Source organism: Centrocercus urophasianus, unplaced genomic scaffold (genome assembly GCF_019232065.1).
Source record: "Centrocercus urophasianus isolate 14NV4802_14NV808 unplaced genomic scaffold, USGS_Curo_1.0 seq_14, whole genome shotgun sequence".
NCBI classification, from domain to species: Eukaryota; Metazoa; Chordata; class Aves; order Galliformes; family Phasianidae; genus Centrocercus; species Centrocercus urophasianus.
Genome location: NW_024884586.1, coordinates 10294000 through 10306275, shown reverse-complemented (window position 1 = coordinate 10306275; position 12276 = coordinate 10294000). Strand labels below are relative to the sequence as shown.

The 12276-nt window shown below is 54.1% G+C and overlaps 1 protein-coding gene across 1 annotated transcript; it reads left to right on the top strand.

Moving 5' to 3' along the window:
• The first annotated feature begins 7107 nt into the window (after window positions 1-7107).
• Window positions 7108-10122, top strand: LRRC55 (leucine rich repeat containing 55). The gene is made up of 3 exons (XM_042814317.1): window positions 7108-7750; window positions 7824-8059; window positions 8281-10122. Exons 1-2 carry the CDS (start codon window positions 7108-7110, stop codon window positions 8057-8059), a joined length of 879 nt encoding a protein of 292 aa, XP_042670251.1. The 3' UTR covers window positions 8281-10122.
• Window positions 10123-12276: the final 2154 nt, after the last annotated feature.

Below are 12276 nucleotides of genomic sequence, written 5' to 3'. Positions count from 1 at the left end.
AAACATTGAATAAAGTCCATCGATGCTGGTTTCTCTCCTTCCTCCTACTAAACTAGGATGATGCTGTAGCTGGTATGCTCTGAGACTGCTGGCTGTGTTTTGTGCAAGTGCAGATGTTTGAAGAGATTATATTGCTCCATTACGTATTTCCTCAAATCACTTGCAGGATCTTACCCAAGAAAGCTATGAAACTGCTGTGGGGATAAATTTTTAAAAATCAGGATGGGGGGGGAGGGTTTGTAATGTTTTCATAACCCATTCTGTACAACAGTTGTGTTTAACAATGCTTTTATCCACCAGTATCTTTCTTTCAACCGTGCATTCTTCTGATCTCTTGTTACTGAACCAGAATCTTTTTCTTCATCTAGAAAAGTCTGTTTAGACTCTTTAAAGAATTTCGAAGTGTTGTGTAATTGGTTTGGCTTTTCTCATGGAAAAATGGAACCAAAGCTAAATTCTTAGTGCTGTTTTCCTAGGAGGCTTGAGGATACAGTCTTGCTTTTAGGCCGCAGTCAGATTTGTTTTGAAGCTGTGACTTAGAAAAGGTAAGCAGTGATTTTCTTAGGACTGAATTGAGATCATCTGCTCAGTGCCCCCTGCCTGTGCATGCCCAGGGCTGTGCTGAGTGGCAGCAGACTCCCTGCAGTGCATCCGGTGGCTCTGGTGCAGGTTGCTTAGGGACTGGTCTTGCATGCTGGGGAAGCTGCAGAGCTTCCTAAGCTCCCGCAGAGCTGCATAGGGTTGGCTGTAGCTCCATGTTATGCATCTCACTGTCCTTCCTGCTCCTGGAGGGCAAGTCCATGCCATGGCTCGGTAATGACAATGATGCTCAAAGAGCAGGTAAATCAGTTAAGCCCTGCAGAATGTAGTGATGAAGAATATATGAAAAAGCAAAGTCTCTGAGTGACAGCCAGGTCTCACGTTGGCCATAGTAACCATTCCTTCCCTTCTCTTCAGTTCTCCTCTCTTGGGCTGTGTTCATGAGTACAGCAGAGAGTATATCACACCTTAGGTGATACAGGGTGGTGCTCTGGGATCTCATATCTCAGGCCAGCAGGTGCAGAGCTGGGGCTTACTTATTTCTGGGTGATTGTTGCTCGAGTGCCTAGAGATTAAGAACATCCCCACTCCTATTCCAGTGCAGCCCTGCACTGCCCTAGTGCTGGACCAGTGATGTATGTTTTCCATGTAACTGACTCCACAGATTACCTCATTACATACAGCCAAGAAGGCAGCCACTTCAGGATCCTGGTAGAGGAAGAATCTGGAGGTCAAGCTCTCATTTGGGGCTGGCCAAAGGTGCCTGTGTGGAGGAGGAATGAGGTTTCCTGGCAGGATTAAACGGGCTGTGATTTGACATCACGCTTGGGGAGGAATTGGTTTCATTTCAGCCCAAACTCTGTGCCAGAGCAAGCAGCATACATCAAACCACAAACTTGACTTTCTGATGTTAAGCAGGAAGTTCACAGGAGTGCCTTTGCCAAAACCACAGCTGCTGTCAGAGCATTTCAACTCTGAGACAGGTAGTCACTAAAAGACTTGAAGCAATTTCAGAGGAAGTGGTTGGGCCAAGAAGGTGGCTGAGTCCTGCCAGGCTCTGAGGAAACCTGGGAGGTCTGCTTCCTAGTGCAGCCCTGATTTAGGCATCGTGCTGGTGCCATTCATCATTCTTTCCTATGATGAAAGCTGTGATGGGCAGGGTGACTGGAAAATTTAAGTGGGTTGTGCTTAATCAAGCTAGCTGTTTGTGTAGTGGTGCTTCTAGTAATGGGAGAGAAATCAGACCCATGGGCCTGGTACCATCCCTGGGGGCGATGCCTTGATCGTGGGAGGGTCACAGAGCATTGCTACTGACCCTAGGAATGAATGGAAATATTGGAAGCTTCATCAAAATACAAACCATGATGAAAAAACTATAGATAGTGAAGAAAATCCTTGGCATCTAAGGTGTGTTTTGGTGTGCTCCCAATCCCAGGGAGCAAACACAGAGGTTTCACATACTTTTTCCATTGACTCACTCTAGTTTTCTGCACCTTCAGCTCTGTTCCTTCCCATTCACAGAGGAGGAGGTCCTTTCTGGATCTATAACGTGTATCTCAGCTCCAGGTAGTAATTCCTGTGCTCCTCAGGAGGATCAGCCCTGAGCCTATGCAACCAGAGCCTGGCAATGCATGTTGGAAGGTACTTTTAGCATTCCAAGGATCTCTTCCAAATCTGATGTGCATGGTATCTGTAACAGCTGTATCTGGTTTTCTGTTTGTTGTTGAATTTCCTTGTTGGCGTGTCCCTGGGGGCAACAATGCTGAGAGCAGCTCCAGCTCATTCCAGAGTGAAAAATAAAAATCTCCCAGCTGTAAGTGACAAAATGCAATGCAAATCTCCAAGCTGTTAGTGATAAGATGCCAAAGTGCAGCTGCAGGGCAGTATCCAGCAGTAATGGCACAGTGCTGTAGCAAGTGAACAGGAAGCCAGGGTGACGGAACAGCATCCACTCAACTACATAGCAAGGCCCAGGACAAAGAGCTGATGTTGTGTGAAAGGATGAGTTCAATCCACCTCTGAGAGACTCCCTCTTTCTAAGCTCACTGTCAGAGTACCCTGGTGAAAAATATAGCCCCTGCTGTGGGATGGCTCTATCCCTTCCCAAGAGTACTGTGACTCTTCCATCTGAAAATGAGTTTTCTCTCTTACAGTGTTGTAGTGGAGACTCGTTAATGTAAAAATGTGGTACCAAATTATATCTAGGGAGAGTGCAATAATAAGGGGCAGGCCCCTTTGACTTACAGTCAGTGATGATGCCTCAAGCTATCTTCAGTATCCATAAATAGGCCTCATTTTTTTCCCATTTTTTTCTCCCAAATGTAGGCTCAACAGAAGACTCAAAATACATTCCTGCAGCCTTTCAGATGGTGTGCAGAGCATCCTTGCTGTGCCAGCAGGGATGGGAGGAACAGTGACCTGGGCCAGGCACTTGCACATGCCCCAGCTCCTGCTTTGCTTCCTCCTGTTGCCCTCCAGCAGCCTTCTGCTCTATGTTTTCATAAAGATTCCAGCAACAGGTGAAGGCGCTGTATTAAAATCCCACAAATTCCTTGTCTGATGCCCACCATCTTACCCATGTGTCTGTGCCTCCTGAGATCCCTCTCAGATACAGGGTTTGATTTTTTTGGGTGGTCCTAGGTGGAGCCATGGATCCTTGTTGGGTCCCTTCCAACTTGGGATTTTCTATGAACTTGGGGTCTAGCCTTGGGCCCTCTGCTTTCCCTGAGCAAAGCAGCCACGTTGCAGAGCTGACTGTGCTCCAGCACCACTATCAATCATGGTGTCCAGGGCAGAGCCCTTGACACAGCAGTCCAACACAAGGTTTTTGGTGTCTGTCCAGTTGGCCTTCTCCAGCTGCCTTGAAGGAACAAGCCTCCTTCCCTGCAGCTCTCCATGCATCCCCCCATTCTTAAAATCCAGCTATGAAAAGGCTTCAAGTACCCAGAGCAGCAGTGCCAGGGGGAGAGCCCCAGCCCTGTGTGACATGTGTCACTACCCGAGCCACATCCCCACAAGGACAGCATAGCATCCTACCACTGGGGAAGGGGCTGCTCCACCTGAAAGTCCCAAGTCTGGCTCAAGCAAAAGTCTTCACGAGCTCAGGCAGTCTCAGAGCAAAGGACTCAGAGCAGACTGCCAGTACTGCTGTCAGGGGAATGGGCAGGATGGGGAGCAGCCCTGGGGCTGAAATTCAGGCTCCTCCCAGCAATTGGCACCCTCCTGGCAATGAGGAACAGCTGTAAGCAAGCATAGCTTTTCTGAGACTGAACCTGCAAAAATGAGGTAATGACACGCAAGGCATGAAAAGGAGAGCAGCAGTACCCCACCTGCAGCTCTTGTCTGCACAACAGCCTTCAGTTTTGATGCCATTTGTAGATAAAGGCATCGCAGGAAGGAAAACCATCTACTTCCTTACTGAAACTACAAAGCAAATCCGACAGGAGCAAAACCTACTTAGCTGATTACAAAGCATTTAGAAGTTGTAAAACCCTACCTTGGCACAAATGCGCTGTGTTGGGCTCAGAAAGCAGATTTGGGTTCTGGCTTTCTGCCATCATCTCGTAATTGCAAAGAGTGTCAGCCAAACTAAAAATGTCTCTTGGATGGAAAGAGACCCAAAACAAAGTCAAACAAAGCCCTTTGTAAGTATTGCTGTCCGGATCCTGGCAAGATCCTAGTTCCTTGAGTCCTAATGGCATTCTGGGCTGGTGTAAGCTTATTAATGGCTGTAGAGTACTTAAATAAAATAATTTAAAAAGTAAAATAAGAACTAGACTAGAGCACTGAGTTTGATATTGAGGAAACTGGACCAATATGCATTTTATTACTGATATACTTTCCTCCTTCTCTTCACAGCTTGAACACATATACTGAATGAAGCGGGCTACCAGGTGATTCCCATAAAAGAGATGAAGCCCAATCTGAGCATAAGGTGAAGTCAACGAGCTGAGCTCCCAAAGTCACTGCAGGCTCTGAAGGATGAGCCTGGCTGGGGGCTGTGGGTGCATTGAGGCAGCCCACAACTGGGAGCACTGCCAATGCCTTCCCAAAAAAGCAAAGGGAGAAAGCAAACTTGGAGCAGTGATCTGAAAAGGCAGCACTCTTCTGCTTGTGTTTTTATGCCATGCGTGCATGTTTTATGGGACTGGGCTCTTGCAAGGGGACTCTGGTTGCTTTCGTTGGTTGACCTGGCAAAGAGCAGGAGGATAAAGACTGATGTCTGTCTCTAAAAGCAGGTTGCATCTCATGGAATTCCTGATGTTGGAAGGGATCTCAAAGGTCATTGAGCTCCAGCCTCCCTGCCATGGCTACAGCTGCCACCACCAGCTCAAGCTGCCCAGGGCCCCACACCTTGAGGCAAACCCAGCCTTGAGCACCCCAGGGATGCTCGTGGCCACCTCAGTGGTTCGTGGTGCTTCCGTGATGTCGCAGTGAGGCTGCTTCGTTGTCACCAACCTCTCCTGCATTGTGGAAGACAAAGAGGCTCTGAGCTCAGTTCTGCCAGTTGGCCTTGAGGGCCATTAACAACCAGCCTTAGTCAGGGTTATTTATTCATTAATTTGCTGCAAATGCAGCCCTAAATGGTGGAAATCTCCGTACTAATAGTTGCTCTGGAAGAGATTTGCAGCCATGCACGGTCTTATCTCTAATTACGTGTCTGGCTGAGCTGCATCTGGCTCCGGGGATGTCTGGTTGTATTTGGCTCCTGGAGCTTCTCTTGAAACCCACTGGGACCCCGGGCTGAGAGCAGTGCCAATTAATACCCACCACAGGGAGAGGCAGCCACGCCGTCTGGCTGCGAGCTGTAGGCGAGGGGGAGTCGTCCCGTGGGGAGCAGCAGCCCCGGGCATCCACAGGGATACAGAAATGGGGTCGGTGGGGCTGGGAGGGAGGCAGCTGTGTGAGAACAGTAGGAGAAAATTGAAAGAAATGGGGAAAATACACAAGCAGGCTAGATTTTGAAAGTGCCTCCTTTAAAAAATGTCATACCAGTGTTGTTGCAATGTTTTTAGAGCAACTATTTTTTTTTTTTTTTTTTTTTTTTTTGTCCCTGAAACTGCTATTTGCATTTAAAGAAGCTGACTGCAAGTGTGTGGTGGTGGGGGGGTCCCGCGCGGGGGGAGAGACAAAATACCATATGAAATGAGCAGAGTAACAGTTTTTAAATGGGAACGCAGCCCTCACACCACCACCCCTCCCCCAGGCCACCAGGTCTGTGCAGCCTGGGTTCATTGGGGTGAAGGCAGCTGGCTGAGATCACTAATTTGCTCTTATTTTCTCTTCTAGTGACACGTATTTTGCTTCTGTTTTAAGACCTGGGAAGCCCTGGTTCACCCCATCCTACAGGGGTGCTCCCTGGGGCTAGGGGTGCAAGGAGAGCGGCTAGGGACCAGCTGGGGTCACTGTGCAGCCAGGTGCCACCTGTCATCCTCCATCCCACACAGTCGTCCCAAGCAGGATGTCCCAATCGCGGGGGCATTGCTCCCCTCTGCCGTCTCCATCGCTCTGCAGCTCTGCATCCTGCTCTCCTGTTGCTCAGAGATGTGGAGGCAGTTGCTAAGAGACACCGAAACGTCAGTATCTGGCCCTCAAGGAAAAAAAAAAAAAAAAAAAAGAGAAAGAGAGAGACAAGGGAGGACGAGGAGGAGGAGGGGAGGAAGGAGGTGGGGAAAGACCTGCTCTGATTGCCAGGCTCGGCAGCAGCCTTGGCTGCAGGAGCCACGCACCCAACTTGACGGACCCCCGTCTCACCGCCCGAGCCCAGCGGCTGCTGAGCTGAGCCCCTCTTGTCTCCAGGCAGCGTGAGTACCCGGGGATCCCGCAGTCCCCCGGCACTATTGGAGGGATTGGCGGCCGTGGCAGGGAAGGAGGGCAGCAGGGGCGGTGGTTTCCCCTGCACAGTGGGTGAGATGGGGAAAGAATGGAGCTGGGGAGGGCATGGGCGTGCTGGGTGAGGGAAGAAGGAGCTAAGATGGCCAGGCAGCGGGGGCAGAGCAGGCCGGCAGTGGGGCCGCTGGGGCAAGGGATGCCGTGCGCTGGGAGGGGGCTATCCCTGTGGGGGCTGGCAAAGAAGGCATCCCTGGCAGCGGGCAGAGCATTGAAGGTGGGGACCCCCCTGGCTCTGCTAGGACAAGCCAAGCTGAGTCGGTGTGGCTGGGCCCTCCGTTTGGCTAAAAGCACGGGGGCTGGATGAGGAGGGGCACAGGTTCATGGGGATGGTGTGGATGCCCCATGAGCCACACAGCTCCAGCAGGGCTTGCTGTTAGCTTGGGTTTCTCTCACCCCTCTTTTCTGCAGGCAGCTGCAAGCAGCCCGCACCGGCCCTGTGGGGAGGCTCAGTGGGCCCCGAATGTCTCTGGGATGCCCCAAGTGTCGCTTTGCTAGCTCAGAGCCTGGGTGCGGACCCAAGTGCTTCCTCCACCACTGCCAGTAGACTTTGCTGGGTGAGCCTTTCCCCGGCTGGGATGGCCACCGCACTGTGACGGCAGAGGATGCTGTCGCGGTGCAGCCGGCAGGCTGTCCCCGCACTGAGGCCGGCTGGCATGGCACACTGCAGGCTCTGAGATGGGCCTGGGGGCAGGCCGCCGGCCCACCATGCTGCTGGGCCCCTGGCTGGTGGCGGTGGTGGCGGTGGTGACGGCGGGTGCCGGTGCAGGCTGCCCGGTGCTGTGTACGTGCCGCGGGCAGGCGGTGGACTGCAGCGGGCAGCGGCTCTTCTCAGTGCCCGCCGAGCTGCCCTTGGACACCGGCAACCTCAGCCTGGCCCACAACCGCATCGCCAGCATCCCGCTGGGCTACCTGGCCTGCTACGCCCAGCTGCGCGTCCTCGACCTGCGCAACAACTCGCTGGCCGCACTGCCCGCCAGGCTGTTCCTGGGCGCCCGCCGCCTCACCCACCTGGACCTCAGCTACAACAACTTCAGCCTGGTGACGGCCGACATGTTCCTGGAGGCCAGCGAGCTGCTGCGCCTCGACCTCAGCCACAACCCCTGGCTGTGCACGGTGCACCCCAGGGCCTTCCGCGGGCTGGCGCAGCTGCGGGAGCTGGACCTCAGCTACGGGGGGCTGTCGGCCCTCAGCCTGGACGCGCTGGAGGGGCTGACGGGGTTGGTGACCCTCCGGATCGGCGGCAACCCCTGGGTGTGCGGCTGCGCGATGGAGCCCTTCCTCAAGTGGCTGAAGAGCCGCATCCAGCTCTGCACGTCAGGTAGGTGGCCCCAGCATCCTCTCCGCGTCCCCACCGGTGGTGTTGCCAGCTGCTAATGTCACTTTCCTGGCAGATTCGCAGCTGGCCAAGTGCCAGGCTCCCCCCGAGGTGAAGGAGGTGCCCCTCTTCTCTCTGACGGAGGAGAGCTTCAAGGCGTGCCACCTCACCCTGACCCTGGATGACTATCTCTTCATCGCCTTCGTGGGCTTCGTGGTCTCCATCGCGTCAGTGGCCACCAACTTCCTGCTGGGCATCACGGCCAACTGCTGTCACCGCTGGAGCAAAGCCAGCGAGGACGAGGAGGTTTAGGTATGGCTGGGGAGGCTGGGACAGGGGCTCACCCCTCTGCCCCCAGCCAACCCAGCCTCCCCTGCTCCCCGCCCCAGCCCCACCACGTGGCGGGGACACTGTGCCTTGTCCTTGTCCCCTCCCACTGTCCCCTGTGCCTGGTTGTTGTGGGGAGACCGGGGAACAGTTCCTCTTCTTTTGCCCCAAAATGGGGGATTTTCACTCTGGCTGGTGCCCCCCAGGACCACTGTCACCGCCATGAAGCTGAGCTGAGCTTGAAGCCCCAGCTGCTGGGACAGTGGAGGCAGCAGCAGGGGGGTGCAGGGGAGACCCCAGACCAGGAGCTCGGGGAGACAGAGCAGGGTCTGCAGCCGGAGCAAACCCCATGTGAGAAAGAACCCCAAAAGCAGCACGTGCCTTGGGGGATACTGATGCCCACTGCCTGGGGAGAAAAGCACGGAAATCGCCGCTTTCAGCCCAAAAACAGCACTGGTAGAACAAGAGCCAGCAGCCTCCTGTTCCCCAAATCCAGCTTGTTCTCTGCAGCTAAGGGCCAAGCCCAGGACATGGCGCTCATTGGGAACAGCCCCAGATGCTGGTGACACTTGCCACAACTTGGACATGCAGACAGCACCAGAGCTACAAGCGTTGAAGCCCCGCAAGCATCTCCTTTTACCAGCCACTTCCTACTCCTTCCCCTTCTCCTCTCAAGTTTTGTGCAGGTTTTGGGCCATACCTGGCACCCAGCCTGGCCAGACAGCTTGGGGAACCATTGTTGGGAGGCAAAAGGAACTCCAAAGAAATGAAAAAAAAAGAAGAAAAACCCACAAAGCTACTGGCCTCTCTGTCCAAGCAGGATGGCCACTGCTCTCATGTGTGTTTTACGCTGTCTTCATGGCCATCCCTGCAGAGCGTAGGGCTGAAGACTGACTCTTCCACTCCAGCTGTAAAACTCCCGCAGTCACGTAGCACTTTGCTGCCAAGATATGTTTGCTCCCATCCTTGCCCTCTGAGGGACTCTGCTTGGGACAGCCCCCCCACCCCTTACACCCTCCCTGGAGCCATTCCTTCTGCCAGACACATCTCAAGGAGGGGCTTCCCGTGAGCTGTTCAGTTTTCTGTGTTTCCCATGTGTGTAGCTGGAGTGTAGATGTGCCATTTATAAACAAACCGACCAAAACAAAACCAAAACAAAACCACAAGAAAAATGGGGAAAAATAAGGCAACTTCTGGCTTGGTGACCCCATTCCCATGCTGAACCGGGAGCCCTGACTGCAGCGTGGAGAGAAGGCTGGGTGCACATCACAGCAGTCCCTGTGCCATGGATCCATGGCGAGTCTGAACCTCTGGCAGTGCTGTAGCTCCAGGCTGCACCCCACAAACCCCATGCCTGTAGGAGAGTAGAACCCTCCCATGTTGTTTCCTGGGATAGGGGCACTTGGAATCCCTTTTTTCCTTCTTTTCTTTTTGCTAAGTCTTCTCTCTCCCTGCCAAAGCAGCCTCTGAAGACCATGGACAAAACGTGCATTTCCTCCAGCAGTTCCAGACCCCACTATTGGGCGATAGAGGAGAAAGTGTAAATGCTAAGCTCCCAATATCCATGAATTCAACCAGACCCATTTTCTGCCTTTCTGAAGCAAAAGGGCCTACCTTCACACTTCGCCTTCCTGCACGGTGGGCAGGGGACCGAGGACGTTGATGATCTGCCACTTCTGTCCAACAGCAGTCGGTGCTGGTGCATGACTCTGGGTGCTGGGTCCCCACACCACTGTCCCTGTGTCATGGCCATGTCCTGTCCTGCAGCCTGGGGATTGCAGGGCGTGGGGGCAGCCATCGGCCTCCTCCTGTCCTCTTTGTCCTTCATCTTTTTCCCTTCCATTCCCTCTCCCCTTCCCTTCTCTCTTTTCTTCTCCTCTTTCTATCCCTCTCTCTTTCCTCCTTTTCCCTCTCCTCTCCCCTTCCCCACGCTATGCCAAGCACTGCCAGATGGGGAAGGAGAGGGGGGAAATGCCGAGTTTGAGTCCCCCGGACTTTGTACAGAGCACATTTTATAAACGTGTACTTTTGTAACAGTGAGCACTTTTTCAGAGCTGAACCTCAACAATAAAGAGCACCAGTGCAGACTGAGTCAAGGCCAGGGTGGGCACATGGGCGTGCGGCAGCGGGGGCACGCAGGGCCAGCCGGGAAGGAGGTGGAAAACAACCTGCAGAAGGCATCAGCCTTGTTTTCCCCTCCCTGTGCTTCCTGTTATTCCTCCGACAGCACCTCCCAGCGTGCAGGGCCCAGCTGTCAGTGATCAGGTCACCGCAGTGTCACCCAGCTCCCTGGGACAGCTGGGCCCCTCAGACAGGGACCACAGGTCTGTTCCTATGTGCTGGGGGCCCAAAGGTCGGGCAGCAGCTGTGCCACGTCCTGTCGGTACACATCGCTCTGGGGACAACGCTGCTGAATGGTGGCAGCCCCAGCGCTGGCATACCTTCCCACTGCCCGCCCCACGGCTATGCGTCTGGTAGGGGGGACTCTGGACAGGACCACCCTATGTGTTGGGGACTGGCAGCACCCAGCTCAGCCACTGCAGGGTGCCAAGTGCTCCTCTGTGGGCCCTCCTGCCCTGCTGTGCCCAGCCAGCCTGCCACTGATACCACCTGCCAACCAGCCACTGCCCATCCATCCTTCCATCCATGCCTCTAGTCCCCCTGCCCATGTACCCACCTCTCTGTCCCTCCTTCCATCCGTCTGTCCCTCCCTCCATCCTCCACTCATCCATCCATCCCTCCAGCCATCTGTTTGTCCATCCTTGCATCATTCCCTCACTCCTCCCATCCTCCTAGCAATGAATCTGTCTTTCCAACTCTCTCATTCCAACCTATTCCCACTCCTTCAAACTCGTACCCCCATTACTTCTAAAATATGCCCTTTCAAAGCCTGTAGGTCTTCCCAAGCCCTTTTTTCTCCTAACACAGACCCCAAAGGGCTGCCCAATGCAGGCACAAATTTTGTGTAGTGGCTTGCAACGTTATGTGACAGGGACAAAACAGGGCAAACAATGATCAAAATTTCCCCCTTGCTGTCTCCTCTAGGGCAGAGCAGAGGAAAGCAGACATTTCTCACCTGATAATTATTTTCTTGGCTATTTCTAAGTTCCGAGGTCTGTTGAAACCTCCTCTGCTCAGTGAGTAAGCGCACTTCTGACAAATCCACATTTCCAGCACAAATCAGGGCTGCCCCCACCCCACTGCGGTGCTGGGCCCCCCACCTGGGGCTGCAGGCAAAGCAGAATCCCCTCTGTTCCACCGTTTGCTTTGGGGAGGAAAGCGTGAAAGCGTCAACAAGGAGGTGACTTCAAAGGCAAACCAGGACACCTGGGGACATCAGCCAGCTTAGCGCGCTGTGAGATTATTTTTGCACCCCCGGCGGGACGTGGGGCTGAGCCTCCCAGTTGGAATGAGCTGAGAGACTCCTGGGGCTGCTGTCCCCATCCCCTCCCATCCCTACTGCTTAATCCATCAGCCCTATCTCACCGCTGCAGCCTGTGTACACATTTGGCTCAACCCCATGTGGAATAACCTTTTTGCCAAAGCCTCATCCATACCGTGCATGACTTGGGGTCAACCAGCCCCCCATGCCAGCACCTCCACTGCAGGAGTGGGCTGCAGCGAGCCACAGCATCACATTTTGGGGTGTGCGTCTGACCCAAACCCACTCCACTCCCTGGCACTTCCAAAGAACGCTCCTGGCTGCACAGGGATCCAGCAGGAGCTCCCATCCCCCTCACCGTGTGTCCCTCCATCCCCCTCTATCTTCCCTCCTCATCTTTCCTACACTGCTTTTCCCCCAGCACTGCTGCAGGAAGGCAACACCTTCCTTATCTCCTTCCGACGGTTGGTCCGAGCCCGCTGCCCCTTCCCCCTCTCCGGCCTTGTTTTTCTGAAGTGTCCCTGCATTTCCCCCCAGAGACTCCTCAACTGAACATTTCCCTCCTCCAAGGGAAAGGGAAATCTCCAAAAGCCGGATAGAAAGTCCACAGTTCCCGTCTCCGCTGGCAGGACGCCCTGCATCGATTTCCGCACCCGGACACCCTGCCCGGGAGGAAGCTGCCCCTGCTGGGCTCCGAAACAGAGCCCCAGTGCCCCCCTTCCTTGCCTGTTTATTTAGGGCTGGTGGCAGGAGCTAGGGATGGATGGATGGATGGATGGATGGATGGATGGATGGATGGATGGATGGATGGATGGATGGA

Excerpts from the sequence above, each read along its gene's own strand:
- LRRC55 (XM_042814317.1), top strand. The coding sequence starts at position 7,108 with ATGGGCCTGGGGGCAGGCCGCCGGCCCACCATGCTGCTGGGCCCCTGG. Across the intron at positions 7,751-7,823 it reads CATCCAGCTCTGCACGTCAG|ATTCGCAGCTGGCCAAGTGC; the intron begins GTAGGTGGCCCC and ends CTTTCCTGGCAG.